The sequence below is a fragment of the Oncorhynchus mykiss genome, chromosome 32 (genome assembly GCF_013265735.2).
Source record: "Oncorhynchus mykiss isolate Arlee chromosome 32, USDA_OmykA_1.1, whole genome shotgun sequence".
NCBI lineage: Eukaryota > Metazoa > Chordata > Actinopteri > Salmoniformes > Salmonidae > Oncorhynchus > Oncorhynchus mykiss.
The window spans coordinates 30,733,003-30,752,282 of NC_050572.1; the positions used below are offsets into that span (position 1 = coordinate 30,733,003).

The window sequence follows — 19,280 nt, forward strand, 5'->3', positions numbered from 1 at the left end:
TTCTTTAATGGAAGCCTCTCAAACATAATCCAGGTAGAATCAGGAATTCCCCAGGGTAGCTGTCATGCCCTGACCTTAGTTATCTTTGTTTTCTTTATTATTTTGGTTAGGTCAGGGTGTGACTAGGGTGGGTATATTCGTTTTTTTATTGTCTAGGGGTTTTTGTATATCTAGGGTTTTTTGTATATCTAGGGTTTTTTGTAAGTCTAGGTATTTGTATGTCTATGGTGGCCTGAATTGGTTCCCAATCAGAGGCAGCTGTTTATCGTTGTCTCTGATTGGGGACCATATTTAGGTAGCCATTTTGTCTAGGGTATTTGTGGGTTCTTGGTCTATGTTCAGTTGCCTGTCTGCACTACGCATATTAACGGCATGGGTCGTTTTGATGGTTTTTCAGTGTTCGTTCTTTAAATAAAGAAGTATGTACGCTTACCACGCTGCGCCTTGGTCTCCTCCATATGACGACAGTGACAGTAGCTGTTCATGTCCCTTGCTTTTTAAATTTTTTTACTAAACGACTGAGTAAAGCCAGAGTGTCTATGTTTGCGGATGACTCAACACTATACACGTCAGGTACTACAATGACTGCAACACTCAACAAAGAGCTGCAGTTAGTTTCAGAGTGGGTGGCAAGGAATAAGTTAGTCCTAAATATTTCTAAAACTAAAAGCATTGTATTTGGGACAAAACATTCACTAAACCCTAAACCTCAACTAAATCTTGTAATAAATAATGTGGAATAACCCTAGATTGTAAACTGTCATGGTCAAAACATTGATACAGTAGTAGGTAAGATGGGGAGAACAAACAGGTCACCCCCAAAAAAAGATCCTTGCTCATGAATCTCACGCCAACCATAAACTGCTGTTAATTTCCAACTTTAGCCCTTTTCACTCCACTGTTCGCCATCGTCCACTCATTCTCACCAACTGTACTCGAGCCAAGAAAATCGCACAATACTTCCACCATTGCTCCTCCAGTCTCCCTCGCTCTTTGCTATGAAAGATGCGAGAGTTTGTGTTCTCGAAGTAGCACCCATATTGTTAGCATTCCAGCACAGCTGTTGCTTCAACAACGTTAACATTTCCTCAATTTCGTCCATTTTAATATATTCAACTGGATGGGACTTCCAACTTCATTTGTTGATCCCTCCTGGTGATCCGGTTTGATTCGTGTCCAAATGGGTCATCAGGATGGAGAAGCCAATCGTACTTCAAAATGGAGAGCGCCTCAATGGCGCCGCCCATGCTGTCACATTCTATAATGTCACAGATACAAAGATGAGTCCTCGGTCTCTATGGTGCAACCAGAAATAGTTAAGGCTCTGTAGGCCAGTGTTTCCCAACCCTGGTCCTTGAATACCCCCAACAGTACACCGTTTTGTTGTAGCCCTTGTTAAACACACCTTATTCAACTCATTGAGGGCTTGATGATTAGTTGACAAGTTGAATCAGGTGTGCTTGTCCAGGGTTACATAAAATGTGTACTGTTGGGGTACTCCAGGACCTGGGTTGGGAAACACTGCTGTAGGCTGTATCTAGGAGACCACTGTGAATGACAAGTGAATCCACCTGTTAAAGAGAGCGTGGGGGTTACGTGAAATCCCAAGCACAGGATTGTATTCACTAGACAGTGTTGGAGGTAATGTTAAATGATTAAAAAGTAGTTGTTACTGTGCCAATTAAAAGCGTGTTTGCATGATCTGATCTCCACATTTAGTTCTCCAGCCAGTGGATAAAGGCTGGTTGGAGAAATGTTGACAGATGATTGCTTCTGTGATAGCTCATTGAGGGGCTGTCCTGTCTGGTGGCAAGTGTGCCCTCTATACATCCCTATAGGTCTGGGTAGCCTATGTGCGGTCTTTAACCAGAACTGACGGCTTGAGAGATTTGGAATGAAAAGATAGGAAATCTGTACAGATGTTTGCTTATAGTATGGATATTTAACCAGCCCATATTAGTGTGCAGGACTTGTAGACTAGCGATCAAACCTGAGTTAGTAAGTAGCCTCTCTTTGGTAGACCGTGGTCGCCTCACCTTGCTCCCGCCGACAGTCAAAGTGGTTAAGATTCCTCTCATGAAAGTCACATTATAACATGTTACTAATTTTGCACGCCCAATTTTTCAGTTTTTGATTTGTTAAAAATGTTTGAAATATCCAATAAATGTCGTTCCACTTCATGATTGTGTCCCACTTGTTGTTGATTCTTCACAAAAAAATACAGTTTTATATCTTTATGTTTGAAGCCTGAAATGTGGCAAAAGGTCGCAAAGTTCAAGGGGGCCGAATACTTTCGCAAGGCACTGTATATGATTATCAGTCCCAACTCGGATATCTCAAATCATCAAAATGATTTGATGCAGCCACACAGAATGGCCCTCACTAAAACATGATTCTGTTGGGCACGGTCAACTTTAGGAGTTCTAAAAGAGGCAGGCCACAATGTCGCTCAAACCTTCCCCCTGTGATGCCGCAGTGTTCTAGATCTCTGCAATAAATACACACCCTGAGCCACGTATATAGAATCATGGCTATAAACACACCAAAGGTACCTGGTCATGAAAGGGTTACCTGTCCTCAATGAAAGCTACTCAAATGGTTTCCTTGTTGTGTCTTTTCTTTTGCAATATGGTGACATTTCAACCTTCCCTGTTAGTTAGTTTCATATTGCTGTCCCCTAGTTTAGATAGCTCAGTTGATAGGAGAATGATGCGGGACAGGTAACACCAGGAAAAAGGAATAAGGACAGGAAATAAAAATGTTGATAGAACTGGGGCATAAAGTAACTGTGAATCAAGCCATGAAGTGGTTAAGACACAGTGGTGGAACTTGGAGACAAGCCATGACAATTAAGAACACACACACACCTCAACCTGTATTGTTAGGGTGCAAAGTTCAGTGCAGGACTCGGCAGAAGGATTTTACATTAACACTTATATTCTAAACTGGTAATCATACAGGCCTTGTGCGATGTGATTTCCTTAAAATGGCTTCCATAGTATCTCTCCCAGAGGGGAATCTCTCCTGTTCTGTGTGCCGTGACATCTTCAAGGACCCGGTCATCCTGTCATGTAGACACGGCATCTGTAAAGTCTGCTTGTTGGAACTGTGGAAACATAACGACGTGCTGGAATGCCCTCTCTGTAGAAGAAGATCATCGCTGGAGCTTCCACTTGATCTGAATCTGAAGAGGCAGTGTGAGGCTGTCTTACAGGAGAGGAGTCGGGGAGATACGACTGAGTCTGAGGTGCTCTGCAATCTGCATAATGAGAAGCTTGAGCTCTTCTGTCTGGAGGATAAACAGCTACTGTGTTTAAAGTGTAGGGCCTTAAAGAAAAACACCAACGACGGCCTTTGTCAGATCGATAAAGCTGCTAAGAATTATAAGGTATGAAAGCTTGGATGGTTTAAGCTGGTCACTGGCGGTTAATTGTGTTTTGTGAGAAATTGCATTGATAGAAATGTTTTTATTGAAGGTGTACAATTTTATATTTAAAATTGTATATTTGAGGTCAGAAAGTTCAATGGTCCATTTCATGAAAATGTGTAAAACAAGTTGTCCGTGTTTCATGTGGCTATTTCAATAATAGCTCACTACAACTACTACCAATTTTAGGAGAAACTCCAAACTGCACTAAAATCCTTACAGGGAAACCTGAAGGCCTTTAACAAAGTTATACAATCCTGTGATCAAGCAGCAGAAAATATTAAGGTAAGAATTCTGAGTAATATAACAATGTTAAACTACAGCAGCTTCTTCACATCCCTTCACATAAACGCTGTGGTCTATCAAATATCCCTCTTACTGTCTCCAGAGCCAGGCTCAGCACACAGAGAAGCAGATTAAGAAGGAGTTTGAAAAGCTTCATCAGTTTCTAAGAGATGAAGAGGCAGATAGTATAGCTGCACTGCGGGAGGAAGAGGAGCAGAGGAATAAGACGGTGAGGGAGAAGATTGAAGAGATGTGCAGAGAGATATCATCACTGTCTGAAACAATCAGAGCCATTGAAGAGGAGCTAAGAGCTGAAGACATCTCATTCTTGCAGGTAAGTACTAATATTCATGTGTACATTATTTGTGATACTTGATTAACTAAATTGATCTCATTGATTTTAGTGATTACATTGATTGGTAATTTGCACTGCCTTTTTTCTACTTCTACAGAACTACAAGGTCACAATGAAAAGGCAAGTTAGTCGTGTCCTTTCTCTATCTTCTCTGTGGCTCTGAACCCAATCCCACAGTATCAATTACTCTTGAATGTTTTCCAGAACCCAGTACACAATGCCGGATCTAGAGAGGGTTTCAGGTCCACTTATCAATGTGGCAAAGCACCTGGGAAACCTGCAGTTCAAAGTCTGGGAGAAGATGCAGGAGATTGTTCAATATAGTAAGTAATTAAACAATAAAATGTTGGCCCAATGAACACAACTTCAATAAGACTTTGGCCAGGATTCAAATCAAAGACAATAACAAATAAACAAAATATCTCTCTCTGTGAATCCTGTTGCATTACTATATTTGTATGGGGCAACGTTTCCGGTTATTTTACACGCTAGATGGCGCTGTGGTGTTATTTAAAATGTTTTTTTTTAAACATTGAAAGTGAGAAATCCAGCCCGTGTCAATTTGAATCTGTAGTTGTAATCTAATCTCTATGTTCAGCTCCTGTGACTCTGGACCCCAATACTGCCCATCCGCGTCTCCGCCTGTCTGAAGATCTGACCAGTGTGAGAGACAGTGATGATATACAGTGGCTTCCTGTCAACCCAGAGAGGTTTGATCACCTCCAGTTTGTCCTGGCCTCTGAGGGCTTTAACTCAGGGACACACAGCTGGCTTGTTGAGGTTGGGGAGAGTGAAAACTGGACCATAGGTGTGATCACAGACTCTGTCCAGAGGTCTGGATTGATAAAGAGTGGATACTGGAGTGTCGGATATTACGAAGGTAAATACTGGGCATTATGCCCACCTGTTCCACCCACTGATATCACATTGAGACAGAAACCTAAGCAGATCAGAGTGCATCTGGACTGTGACAGAGGAAAGCTGTCATTCTCGGACCCTGATAATAACACACGTCTACACGCGTTCACACAACATTTCACAGAGAGAGTCTCTCCATTTATTGGTAATTACTGTGAACTCCACTCTCTAAAGATCTTACCACTGAAGGTCTCTGTAACAGTGGTTTAGCAGAGTTAGATGGTACTGCATCCGTCTAAATCAGTGAACAAGTTCACTACAGGTAATCAATCTCATTATTATAGAGAAGTAATGTTTTCAATGGAATGGACTGTTTCACTTTTCCACTATTGAGAATCAATACTGATGTTTTTGGCTCATTAACTATTAGCATCTTTGCCAACATTCATTTCTAATAAACTGACTGAATTTGCTATTGTGTTCATTCTTCAGAACTGTTGTCAATGATTAAAGCAAACATTTTTAACAGCTTAGTCCGTCATAACATAATATATTTTTATCAGGAGTTTAGGGGCTTCTCCAGACGTCTGATGGTACCAGGCCAGGTAATACTGTGAGCCAGAGTACTGAGTAACTTTACTACTGGTGCTACAGTCAATAGAGACAGTTTGACCAGGCTGGACTGATTGAGCTGCAGACTGAGTCAATACATACTGGCCCCAAGACCTGTCACGTTCTGACCATCGTTCGTGTGTGTTTTCCTTGTTTTAGTGCTGGTCAGGACGTGAGCTGGGTGGGCATTCTATGTTGTGTGTCTGGTTTGTCTATTTCTATGTTTGGCCTGATATGCTTCTCAATCAGAGGCAGGTGTTAGTCATTGTCTCTGATTGGGAACCATATTTAGGTAGCCTGGGTTTCACTGTGTGTTTGTGGGTGATTGTCCTTGTTCCTGTCTCTGTGTTACTTTGCACCAGTATTAGGCTGTTTCGGTTTTCGTGTTACGTTTATTGTTTTGTATTTGATTTGTGTTTTCTTTGTTTCATTAAACATGTATCGCAATAGCCACGCTGTGTTTTGGTCCGACTCTACTTCACCCAAAGAAAACCGTTACAGAATCACCCACCACAACAGGACCAAGCGGCGTGGTGAAAGGCAGCAGGAGCAGCGCGAGGAGGACTGGACATGGGAGGATGAATGAGACGGAAGAGGACCCTGGGCTCAGCCAGGAGAATATCACAGCCCCAAAGAAGATATGGAGGCAGCAAAAGCGGAGAGGCGCTGGTATGAGGAGGCAGCACGGCGACCCGGATGGAAGCCTGAGAGTCAGCCCCAAAAATTTCTTGGGGGGGGGGGGGGGGGGCTCACAGGGAGACCTGTGCAAACTCCCTGTGCTCACCGGGGGGTTAGAGAGACCGGGCAGGCACCGTGTTATGCTGTGGTGCTCATGGTGTCTCCAGTGCAGGTGCATAGCCCGGTGCGGTACATTCCAGCTCCGCGTATCGGGCCAAGTGCCATGAAGCCGCCTCTACGCATCTGGTCTCCAGTGCGTCTCGTTGGGCCGGCTTACATGGCACCAGCCTTGCGCTCGGTGTCTCCGGTTCGCCTGCATAGCCCAGTGCGGGCTATTCCACCTCGCTGCACTGGCAGGGCGACCGGGAGCATTCAACCAGGTAGGGTAAGGTTGGGCAGGCTCGGTGCTCAAGAGCTCCAGTGCAACTGCACGGTCCGGTCTATCCAGTACCACCTCCACGCATCAGCCCTCCGGTGGCAGCTCCCCGCACCAGGCTTCCTGTGCGTGTTCTCGGCCCAGTACCACCAGTGCCAGCACCACGCATCAGGCCTACAGTGCGCCTCGCCTGTCCAGCGCTGCCAGAGTCTTCCTCCTCTCCAGCGCTGCCGGAGTCTCCCGCCTGTTTAGCGCTGCCAGAGCCTTCCGTCTCTACAGCGCTGCCGGAGTCTCCAGTCTGCATAGAGCTGCCAGTCTGCAAGGGGCTGCCAGTCTGCAAGGAGCTGCCAGTCTGCAAGGAGCTGCCAGAGCTGCCAGTCTGCAGGATGCCGCCAGAGCTGCCAGTCTGCAAGGAGCCGCCAGAGCTGCCAGTCTGCATGAAGCAGCCAGAGCCGCCAGTCAGCATGGAGCAGCCAGAGCCGCCAGTCAGCATGGAGCAGCCAGAGCCGCCAGTCAGCATGGAGCAGCCAGAGCCGCCAGTCAGCATGGAGCAGCCAGAGCCGCCAGTCAGCATGGAGCATCCAGAGCCGCCAGTCAGCATGGAGCAGCCAGAGCCGCCAGTCAGCATGGAGCAGCCAGAGTTGCCAGTCAGCATGGAGCAGCCAGAGTCGCCAGTCAGCATGGAGCAGCCAGAGTCGCCAGTCAGCATGGAGCAGCCAGAGTCGCCAGTCAGCATGGAGCAGCCAGAGTCGCCAGTCAGCCAGGATCTGCCATTCAGCCAGGATCTTCCAGATCCGCCATTCAGCCAGGATCTTCCAGATCCGCCAGTCAGCCAGGATCCGCCAGTCAGCCGGGATCTGCCAGAACTGCCAGTCAGCCAGGATCTGCCAGAACTGCCAGCCAGCCGGGATCTGCCAGAGCCAACTACCTGCCCGGGCTTCCTCTCAGAGCTGAGCTTCCTATCAGTGCTGAGCTTCCTCTCAGTCCCGAGCTACCCCTCAGTCCCGAGCTACCCCTCAGTCCCGAGCTACCCCTCAGTCCCGAGCTACCTCAGTCCCGAGCTGCCCCTCAGTCCAGTGGGGCCCTTGGTGAGGACTACTAGGCCAAGGTCGGCGGCGAGGGTCGCCTATCTAGGGACGCTAAGGAGGTGGACTAAGACAATTATGGAGTGGGGTCCACGTCCAGCGCCAGAGCCGCCACCGCGGACAGATGCCCACCCACACCCTCCACCATATAGGTTTAGGTTGTGCGTTCGGAGTCCGCAACTTGGAGGGGCGGTACTGTCACGTTCTGACCATCGTTCGTGTGTGTTTTCCTTGTTTTAGTGTTGGTCAGGACGTGAGCTGGGTGGGCATTCTATGTTGTGTGTCTGGTTTGTCTATTTCTATGTTTGGCCTGATATGGTTCTCAATCAGAGGCAGGTGTTAGTCATTGTCTCTGATTGGGAACCATATTTAGGTAGCCTGGGTTTCACTGTGTGTTTGTGGGTGATTGTCCTTGTTCCTGTCTCTGTGTTACTTTGCACCAGTATTAGGCTGTTTCGGTTTTCGTGTTACGTTTATTGTTTTGTATTTGATTTGTGTTTTCTTTGTTTCATTAAACATGTATCGCAATAGCCACGCTGTGTTTTGGTCCGACTCTACTTCACCCAAAGAAAACCGTTACAAGACCCTGCAGAGAGAGGACTGAAGCATTCACTGCCAATGCAAAGCTGGAAATGTCCCTTCTGGGCAAAGCATTGCCCTGTAATTAAGAAAACTTCTGAAACCCACTTCCAAGTGTAGTCTGAAAGTCATTATAAAAGACATATATGTCAGGTGCGTGAATGAGGACCCAAAAGCGAATTAACAAAACAGAGTTTCTTTAATGACGAAACACACGTAGGCTCAGATGGACAGGCAGATTCCGACAGGACAGGACAAGGTTAGATGAACAGGCAGATTCCGACAGGACAGGACAAGGTTGCAGCAAACACGACGATAGTCTGGTTCAGGCATGAGTAACACAAACGAGAATCCGACAAAGACAGAAGCAGAAACAGAGAGAGATATAGAGACCTAATCAGAGGGAAAAAAGGAACAGGTGGGAAAAGGGGTGAACGAGGTAGTTAGAGAAGACAAGGAACAGCTGGGGGAAAGAGGGGAAGAAAAGGTAACCTAATACGACCAGCAGAGGGAGACAGGGTGAAGAGAAAGAACAGGAACAGGACACAACATGACAATACATGACAGTACCCCCCCACTCACCGAGCGCCTCCTGGCGCACTCGAGGAGGAAACCTGGCGGCAACGGAGGAAATCATCGATCAGCGAACGGTCCAGCACGTCCCGAGAGGGAACCCAACTCCTTTCCTCAGGACCGTACCCCTCCCAATCCACTAGGTACTGGTGACCACGGCCCCGAGGACGCATGTCCAAAATCTTACGGACCCTGTAGATAGGTGCGCCCTCGACAAGGATGGGGGGGGGGGGGGGAAGACGGGCTTAACGGGCTTAACGGGCTTAACACAGGAGACATGGAAGACCGGGTGGACGCGACGAAGACACACGCCATGAATTCTGAAAACATTCTCGATGATGATTTGTGCCGTCTCTTTAGCAGAAGGAAGCTTAGCAAGGGGAATAAAATGAGCCGCCTTAGAGAACCTATCGACAACCGTAAGAATAACAGTCTTCCCCGCTGACGAAGGCAGTCCGGTGACAAAATCTAAGGCGATGTGAGACCACGGTCGAGAGGGAATGGGAAGCGGCCTGAGACGGCCGGCAGGAGGGGAGTTACCGGACTTAGTCTGCGCGCAGACCGAACAAGCAGCCACAAAACGACGCGTGTCATGCTCCCGGGTGGGCCACCAAAAACGCTGGCGAATGGAAGCAAGCGTACCCCGAACGCCAGGGTGGCCGGCTAACTTGGCAGAGTGAGCCCACTGAAGAACGGCCAGACGAGTAGGAACGGGAACGAAAAGAAGGTTCCTAGGACAAGCGCGCGGCGACGGAGTGTGAGTGAGTGCTTGCTTTACCTGCCTCTCAATTCCCCAGACAGTCAACCCAACAACACGCCCCTCAGGGAGAATCCCCTCGGGGTCAGTGGAGGCTACTGAAGAACTGAAGAGACGAGATAAAGCATCAGGCTTGGTGTTCTTAGAGCCCGGACGATAAGAAATCACGAACTCGAAACGAGCGAAAAACAGCGCCCAGCGCGCCTGACGCGCATTAAGTCGTTTGGCAGAACGGATGTACTCAAGGTTCCTATGGTCAGTCCAAACGACAAAAGGAACGGTCGCCCCCTCCAACCACTGTCGCCATTCGCCTAGGGCTAAGCGGATGGCGAGCAGTTCGCGGTTTCCCACATCATAGTTACGTTCCGACGGCGACAGGCGATGAGAAAAATACGCGCAAGGGTGGACCTTGTCGTCAGAGAGGGAGCGCTGAGAAAGAATGGCTCCCACGCCCACCTCTGACGCGTCAACCTCGACAACGAACTGTCTAGAGACGTCAGGTGTAACAAGGATAGGTGCGGATGTAAAACGATTCTTGAGGAGATCAAAAGCTCCCTGGGCGGAAACGGACCACTTAAAGCACGTCTTGACAGAAGTAAGGGCTGTGAGAGGAGCTGCCACCTGACCGAAATTACGGATGAAACGACGATAGAAGTTCGCGAAGCCGAGAAAGCGCTGCAGCTCGACGCGTGACTTAGGGACGGGCCAATCAATGACAGCTTGAACCTTAGCGGGATCCATCTTAATGCCTTCAGCGGAAATAACAGAACCGAGAAATGTGACGGAGGAGGCATGAAAAGTGCACTTCTCAGCCTTCACAAAAAGACAATTCTCTAAAAGGCGCTGGAGGACACGTCGAACGTGCTGAACATGAATCTGGAGTGACGGTGAAAAAATCAGGATATCGTCAAGGTAAACGAAAACAAAGATGTTCAGCATGTCTCTCAGGACATCATTGACTAATGCCTGAAAGACAGCTGGAGCGTTAGCGAGGCCGAAAGGAAGAACCCGGTATTCAAAGTGCCCTAACGGAGTGTTAAACGCCGTCTTCCACTCGTCCCCCTCCCTGATGCGCACGAGATGGTAAGCGTTACGAAGGTCCAACTTAGTGAAAAACCTGGCTCCCTGCAGGATCTCGAAGGCTGAAGACATAAGAGGAAGCGGATAACGATTCTTCACTGTTATGTCATTCAGCCCTCGATAATCTATGCAGGGGCGCAGGGACCCGTCCTTCTTCTTAACAAAAAAAAACCCCGCTCCGGCGGGAGAGGAGGAGGAGGGGACTATGGTACCGGCGGCAAGAGCTACAGACAAATAATCTTCGAGAGCCTTACGTTCGGGAGCCGACAGAGAGTATAGTCTACCCCGGGGGGGAGTGGTTCCCGGAAGGAGATCAATACTACAATCATACGACCGGTGTGGAGGAAGAGAGGTGGCCCTGGACCGACTGAACACCGTGCGCAGATCGTGATATTCCTCCGGCACCCCTGTCAAATCACCAGGCTCCTCCTGTGAAGAAGAGACAGAGGAAACAGGAGGGATAGCAGACATTAAACATTTCACATGACAAGAGACGTTCCAGGAGAGGATAGAATTACTAGACCAATTAATAGAAGGATTATGACAAACTAGCCAGGGATGGCCCAAAACAACAGGTGTAAAAGGTGAACGAAAAATTTAAAAAGAAATGGTTTCGCTATGATTACCAGAGACAGTGAGGGTTAAAGGTAGCGTCTCACGCTGAATCCTGGGGAGAGGACTACCATCCAAGGCGAACAAGGCCGTGGGCTCCCTTAACTGTCTGAGAGGAATGTCATGTTCCCGAGCCCAGGTCTCGTCCATAAAACAGCCCTCCGCCCCAGAGTCTATCAAGGCACTGCAGGAAGCTGACGAACCGGTCCAGCGTAGATGGACCGACAAGGTAGTGCAGGATCTTGAAGGAGAGACAGGAGTAGTAGCGCTCACCAGTAGCCCTCCGCTTACTGATGAGCTCTGGCTTTTACTGGACATGAAGTGACAAAATGACCAGCGGAACCGCAATAGAGACAGAGGCGGTTGGTGATTCTCCGTTCCCTCTCTTTAGTCGAGATGCGGATACCTCCCAGCTGCATAGGCTCAGCACCCGAGCCGGCAGAGGAAGATGGTAGTGATGCGGAGAGGGGGGCAACGGAGAACGCGAGCTCCTTTCCACGAGCTCGGTGACGAAGATCAACCCGTCGCTCAATGCGAATAGCGAGTTCAATCAAGGAATCCACGCTGGAAGGAACCTCCCGGGAGAGAATCTCATCCTTTACCTCTGCGCGGAGACCCTCCAGAAAACGAGCGAGCAAAGCCGGCTCGTTCCAGCCACTGGAGGCAGCAAGAGTGCGAAACTCAATAGAGTAGTCTGTTATGGATCGATTACCTTGACATAGGGAAGACAGGACCCTGGAAGCCTCCTCCCCAAAAACAGATCGATCAAAAACCCGTATCATCTCCTCCTTAAAGTCCTGATACTGGTTAGTACACTCAGCCCTTGCCTCCCAGATTGCCGTGCCCCACTCACGAGCCCGTCCAGTAAGGAGAGATATGACGTAGGCGATACGAGCAGTGCTCCTGGAGTAAGTGTTGGGCTGGAGAGAAAACACAATATCACACTGGGTGAGGAACGAGCGGCATTCAGTGGGCTCCCCAGAGTAACACGGCGGGTTATTGATTCTGGGCTCCGGAGATTCGAAAGCCCTGGAAGTGGCCGGTGGATCGAGGCGGAGATGGTGAACCTGTTCTGTGAGGTTGGAGACTTGGGTGGCCAGGGTCTCAACGGCATGTCGAGCAGCAGACAATTCCTGCTCGTGTCTGCCTAGCATCGCTCCCTGGATCTCGACGGCTGAGTGGAGAGGATCCGAAGTCGCTGGGTCCATTCTTGGTCGGATTCTTCTGTCAGGTGCGTGAATGAGGACCCAAAAGCGAATTAACAAAACAGAGTTTCTTTAATGACGAAACACACGTAGGCTCAGATGGACAGGCAGATTCCGACAGGACAGGACAAGGTTAGATGAACAGGCAGATTCCGACAGGACAGGACAAGGTTGCAGCAAACACGACGATAGTCTGGTTCAGGCATGAGTAACACAAACGAGAATCCGACAAAGACAGAAGCAGAAACAGAGAGAGATATAGAGACCTAATCAGAGGGAAAAAAGGAACAGGTGGGAAAAGGGGTGAACGAGGTAGTTAGAGAAGACAAGGAACAGCTGGGGGAAAGAGGGGAAGAAAAGGTAACCTAATACGACCAGCAGAGGGAGACAGGGTGAAGAGAAAGAACAGGAACAGGACACAACATGACAATATATATATATATATATATATATATATATATATATATATACTGACACATTACCTCATTGCTGTATCATATTTAAGATACTTTTGATGATTTGATCTACCTGAGTGAGTTTGAATTTATATTAATTGATGTGATATGGTCCTCATAATGAAATAGTATGATTAGATGATACAAATACAATGAGATGTACAGTATCAACATTAGAGGTCGACCGATTATGATTTTTCAACACCGATACTGATTATTGGAGGACCAAAAAAAGCCGATACCGATTAATCGGACGATTTTTATATATATATTTGTAATAATGACAATTACAACAATTCTGAATGAACAACACTTTTAATACATCAATAAAATCAATTTAGTCTCAAAGAAATAATGAAACATGTTCAATTTGGTTTAAATAATGCAAAAACAAAGTGTTGGAGAAGAAAGTAAAAGTGCAATATGTGCCATGTAAAAAAGCTAACATTTAAGTTCCTTGCTCAGAAGATATGAAAGCTGGTGGTTCCTTTTAACATGAGTCTTCAATATTCCCAGGTAAGAAGTTTTAGGTGGTAGTTATTACGGGACTATTTCTCTCTATACCATTTATATTTCATATACCTTTGACTATTGGATGTTCTTATAGGCACTATAGTATTGCCAGCCTAATTTCGTGAGTTGATAGGCTTGAAGTCATAAACAGCGCAATGCATGAAGCATTGCGAAGAGCTGCTGGCAAACGCAGTAAAGTGCTGTTTGAATGAATGCTTACGAGCCTGCTGCTGCCTACCACCGCTCAGTCAGACTGCTCTATCAAATCATAGACTTAATTATAATATAATAACACACAGAAATACGAGCCTTAGGTCATTAATATGGTCAAATCCAGATTCTATCATTTCGAAAACAAAACGTTTATTCTTTCAGTGAAATGCGGAACCGTTCCGTATTTTATCTAACGGGTGGCATCCATAAGTCTAAATATTGCTATTACATTGCACAACCTTCAATGTGATGTCATAATTATGTACATTTCTGGCAAATTAGTTCGCAACGAGCCAGGCGGCCCAAACTGCTGCATATACCCTGACTCTGTTGCACATAACGCAAGAGAAGTGACACAATTTCTCTAGTTTAATATTGCCCGCTAACGTGCATTTCTTTTAACTAAATATGCAGGTTTAAAAAAATATACTTCTGTGTATTGATTTTAAGAAAGGCGTTGATGTTTATGGTTAGGTACACATTGGTGCAACGACAGTGTTTTTTCGCAAATGCGCTTGTTAAATCACCCGTTTGGCGAAGTAGGCTGTGATTCAAGGATAAATTAACAGGCACCGCATCGATTATATGCAACGCAGGACAAGCTAGATAAACTAGTAATATCATCAACCACGTGTAGTTAACTAGTGATTATGTTAAGATTGATTGTTTTTATGAGATACGTTTAATGCTAGCTAGCACCTTACCTTGGCTCCTTGCTGTACTTGCATAACAGGTAGTCAGCCTGCCACGCAGTCTCCTCGTGGAGCGCAATGTAATCGGCCATGATTGGTGTCCAAAAATGCCGATTACCAATTGTTATGAAAACTTGAAACCGGCCCCAATTAATCGGCCATTCCGATTAATCGGTCAGCCTCTAATCAACATAGTTGACAACAATATTCATACTGTTGACAGTGCAATGTCTAACATGTTCTGAAATGTTGTTGCATAGATCTCTAGAGTGTGTTTTTCCATTGTGCTCACTGCTCAAATACATGTCAAGATTTTGACATACAATGAGGCAACTTCAGAAGTAAAAGTCCACAGACCCACTCCAAAAGGCTTTCGGAGCCATCATCGACTCAGTGGGTTTTGTCCAATATGTCTCCGTACCTACTTACTGCCACAGTCATACTCTGGACCTAGTTTTGTCCCGTGGAATAAATGTTCTGGATCTTAATGTTTTTCCTCATAATCCTGGACTACCGGACCACCATTTTATTACGTTTGCAATCGCAACAAATAATCTGCTCAGACCCCAACCAAGGAGCATCAAAAGTCGTGCTTTTTTCTCGGACAACCCAAAGATTCCTAGATGCTCTTCCAGACTCCCTCCGCCTACCCAAGGAAGTCTGTAACGGCCGTTGGTGGAAGAAGGTGAGGACCATGGTGCAGCGTGGTACGTGTTCATATGGTTTATTCGAAACTGAACACTAAAATGCAAAACAACAAAGAGACAACCGAAACAGCTCCGTCAAGTGCGAAACACACTCAACAGAAAAGAACTACCCACACCACACAGGTGGGAAAAGGCAACCTAAGTATGGTTCTCAATCAGCTGCCTCTGATTGAGAACCACACCCGGCCAAACACCACAGAAATCCAAAACATAGAAAATGAACATAGAATGCCCACCCTAGTCACACCCTGGCCTAACCAAAATAAAGAATGAAAGCTTCTCTATGGCCAGGGTGTGACAATGTCAGAGTACAAAAATCAGTTAACCATCTAACTGAGGAACTCAATGTAAGCCTGCGCAATACCCTAGATGCAGTCGGACCCCTAAAAACCAAAAACATTTGTCATAAGAAACTAGCTCCCTGGTATACAGAAAATACCCAAGCAGCTGATGAATTTAAAGCAGAGAGACAGGCGATACTGTATCAGTAGAGAAGCTGCTTTTGAACATTGTTGCATGGGGCAGAAATGGCGTACAACATGACTCTGTAAAAAGACCGCTATTGTGAACCACTAATCTAACTTTGGGTTGGGGAAGTCCTGTGGTTTGGGGGTAGAATGGGAACCGTTTGTCTTGTTCGGTCTCCTCACTTGTTTGTCTGTCCATGGGAACCTGTTTTGTACCTTATTAAAAAGATACAATCATTTGATCACCAACATATAATAATTGGTATACAAACAACGTGCTACAGTTTTACAGTAGCCAACTGCTTTACAATACCCCTGTTTCTGATGATTTGTCCTGCGTATAGTATGTACTGTATAAGGATAATACAACTATAAGACTGACATACAGTGCCTTCAGAAAGTATTCATACCCCTTGAATTATGCCACATTTTGTTGTGTTACAGCCTGAATTCAAAATGCATTAAAATGATTGCATTCCCACCCATCTACACACAATACTCAAAAATGAGCAAGTGAAAATATGCTTTGGAAAACCTTTGCAAATGTATTGAAAATTAAATATAGAAATAGCTCATTTACAGTGCCTTGCGAAAGTATTCGGCCCCCTTGAACTTTGCGACCTTTTGCCACATTTCAGGCTTCAAACATAAAGATATAAAACTGTATTTTTTTGTGAGGAATCAACAACAATCAACAACAATCATGAAGTGGAACAACATTTATTGGATATTTCAAACTTTTTTAACAAATCAAAAACTGAAAAATTGGGCGTGCAAAATTATTCAGCCCCTTTACTTTCAGTGCAGCAAACTCTCTCCAGAAGTTCAGTGAGGATCTCTGAATGATCCAATGTTGACCTAAATGACTAATGATGATAAATACAATCCACCTGTGTGTAATCAAGTCTCCGTATAAATGCACCTGCACTGTGATAGTCTCAGAGGTCCGTTAAAAGCGCAGAGAGCATCATGAAGAACAAGGAACACACCAGGCAGGTCCGAGATACTGTTGTGAAGAAGTTTAAAGCCGGATTTGGATACAAAAATATTTCCCAAGCTTTAAACATCCCAAGGAGCACTGTGCAAGCGATAATATTGAAATGGAAGGAGTATCAGACCACTGCAAATCTACCAAGACTTGGCCGTCCCTCTAAACTTTCAGCTCATACAAGGAGAAGACTGATCAGAGATGCAGCCAAGAGGCCCATGATCCCTCTGGATGAACTGCAGAGATCTACAGCTGAGGTGGGAGACTCTGTCCATAGGACAACAATCAGTCGTATATTGCACAAATCTGGCCTTTATGGAAGAGTGGCAAGAAGAAAGCCATTTCTTAAAGATATCCATAAAAAGTGTTGTTTAAAGTTTGCCACAAGCCACCTGGGAGACACACCAAACATGTGGAAGAAGGTGCTCTGGTCAGATGAAACCTAAATTGAACTTTTTGGCAACAATGCAAAACGTTATGTTTGGCGTAAAAGCAACACAGCTGAACACACCATCTCCACTGTCAAACATGGTGGTGGCAGCATCATGGTTTGGGCCTGCTTTTCTTCAGCAGGGACAGGGAAGATGGTTAAAATTGATGGGAAGATGGATGGAGCCAAATACAGGACCATTCTGGAAGAAAACCTGATGGAGTCTGCAAAAGACCTGAGACTGGGACGGAGATTTGTCTTCCAACAAGACAATGATCCAAAACATAAAGCAAAATCTACAATGGAATGGTTCAAAAATAAACATATCCAGGTGTTAGAATGGCCAAGTCAAAGTCCAGACCTGAATCCAATCGAGAATCTGTGGAAAGAACTGAAAACTGCTGTTCACAAATGCTCTCCATCCAACCTCACTGAGCTCGAGCTGTTTTGCAAGGAGGAATGGGAAAACATTTCAGTCTCTCGATGTGCAAAACTGATAGAGACATACCCCAAGCGACTTACAGCTGTAATCGCAGCAAAAGGTGGCGCTACAAAGTATTAACTTAAGGGGGCTGAATAATTTTGCACGCCCAATTTTTCTGTTTTTGATTTGTTTAAAAAAGTTTGAAATATCCAATAAATGTCGTTCCACTTCATGATTGTGTCCCACTTGTTGTTGATTCTTCACAAAAAAATACAGTTTTATATCTTTATGTTTGAAGCCTGAAATGTGGCAAAAGGTCGCAAAGTTCAAGGGGGCCGAATACTTTCGCAAGGCACTGTACATAAGTATTCACACCCGAGTCAATACTTTGTAGAACCACCAGTGATTACAGCTGTGAGTCTTTCTGATACACCATCCAAAGTGTATTTAATAAATTCAATAACTATATTTTTTATCCTGAACTAATTTAGGCTTTCCATACCCAAAGGATTGAATACTTTTTGACTCAAGACAATTCAGCTTTCACATTATATTAATTTGTAAAGCATTTCTTAGAACATTATTTTACTTTGACATTACTGGATATTGTGTGCAGGCCAGTGACACAAAATCTTACTTTAATCTATTTTATATTCAGGCTGTAAAAATATGTGGAAAAAGTCCAGGGGTGTGAATACTTTCTGAAGGCACTGTATTTCTGAACATGCTCACAACCTGCCATTTATTTGAAGATTTAAAACATTGTGAATGTCAAGATATGGTCAAATACTGTGTGGAAAATTATATTTACCTACTCTACTATAATTTCAAAATAATATTTACCTACTCTACTATGATTTCAAAATAATATTTACCTACTCTACTATGATTTCAAAATAATATTTACCTACTCTACTATGATTAGAAAATTATATTTACCGCCTAATATTCTTTCTATTCAATAGCAAAATAGCAAATTAGACTTCATTTTGCTTGAATAACTCAAGAGTGAAAGATCTGTGAAACCCCAATGAATGCACAATCAAATGTTCCGAACATAAGACAGAGGGCATTACAAGTGGTAGGAATTTCGAGTTTGTACTTAGAGTTTTGAAAATATACCACCTACATCTGAAAATCTGCAAGTTCCCCAGAACCGCATAAAAAGAAAGTTATACCCATTAAATTGTTGGGAGCATATGTAGGGTGTGTGACGCATATCTATGTAGAGTGTTCTACTTTCTCTCTTTCTATTTATACAGTTAGTCAGCACCTCTACAATAAATGCTGGGTGTGAATCAGCTCATGATTTCTACCACCTGATCATAACCCCCCAAAAACTATTTATTGTTTCATAAAATGTTTTCAACTACAGTATGTCAATCTTATGGACTTGGATCTACACTGGGGATAGAATATAGCTGGCAGAGGGAGGCCTGACAGTCATATAATTCACACCCTAATATCAGAGGTGTCAAGAGCTTTTCATTCATACATAAGCACTGTATAGAGGTAGCCTATAGTGTTGAATGCATGGTTTACAGTGTCAATATACGCTAAAGACTTTTGCATTTTTTCTCACTTTGAACCTAAAGGCATGTTCCTTTGGGCTGTTTGTCCATGTACGAAATGTGTTGTAACATCTGATATATGGCAAGGTCTACCTTCATTTGGTTCAGAATGATTTTTATTGGCATTGTTGGCAATTTGGCTCAATTCTTGTTGTGGGTTAGACTGAAACTAAAATAGTTGAACCCATATTTAACATCCGAGTGGGATAAGATTTGAAATGCATGCTTTTATTAATCTATTTAGGCAGAAATGTTGTTGCAAAGATCTAGTGAGTTTTTCCATTGTGCTCACTGCTCAAATACCTGATTTTGACATTCAATGAGGCAACTTCAAAAGT

The 19,280-nt window shown here is 45.0% G+C and overlaps 1 protein-coding gene across 1 annotated transcript; it reads left to right on the forward strand.

Annotated features, from left to right (window-relative positions):
• The first annotated feature begins 2,895 nt into the window (after nucleotides 1-2,895).
• On the forward strand, nucleotides 2,896-5,383 carry LOC110489445 (zinc-binding protein A33-like). The gene is made up of 6 exons (XM_021562151.2): nucleotides 2,896-3,388; nucleotides 3,617-3,712; nucleotides 3,816-4,046; nucleotides 4,165-4,187; nucleotides 4,272-4,390; nucleotides 4,666-5,383. Exons 1-6 carry the CDS (start codon nucleotides 2,987-2,989, stop codon nucleotides 5,193-5,195), a joined length of 1,401 nt encoding a protein of 466 aa, XP_021417826.2. The 5' UTR covers nucleotides 2,896-2,986; the 3' UTR covers nucleotides 5,196-5,383.
• Nucleotides 5,384-19,280: the final 13,897 nt, after the last annotated feature.

Bases quoted from the DNA above. Each gene is read 5' to 3' on its own strand.
- LOC110489445 (XM_021562151.2), top strand. From the start codon at position 2,987: ATGGCTTCCATAGTATCTCTCCCAGAGGGGAATCTCTCCTGTTCTGTG. The intron at 3,713-3,815 runs GTAAGAATTCTG...TACTGTCTCCAG, and splicing joins AAGCAGCAGAAAATATTAAG to AGCCAGGCTCAGCACACAGA. The intron at 4,188-4,271 runs GCAAGTTAGTCG...AATGTTTTCCAG, and splicing joins TACAAGGTCACAATGAAAAG to AACCCAGTACACAATGCCGG.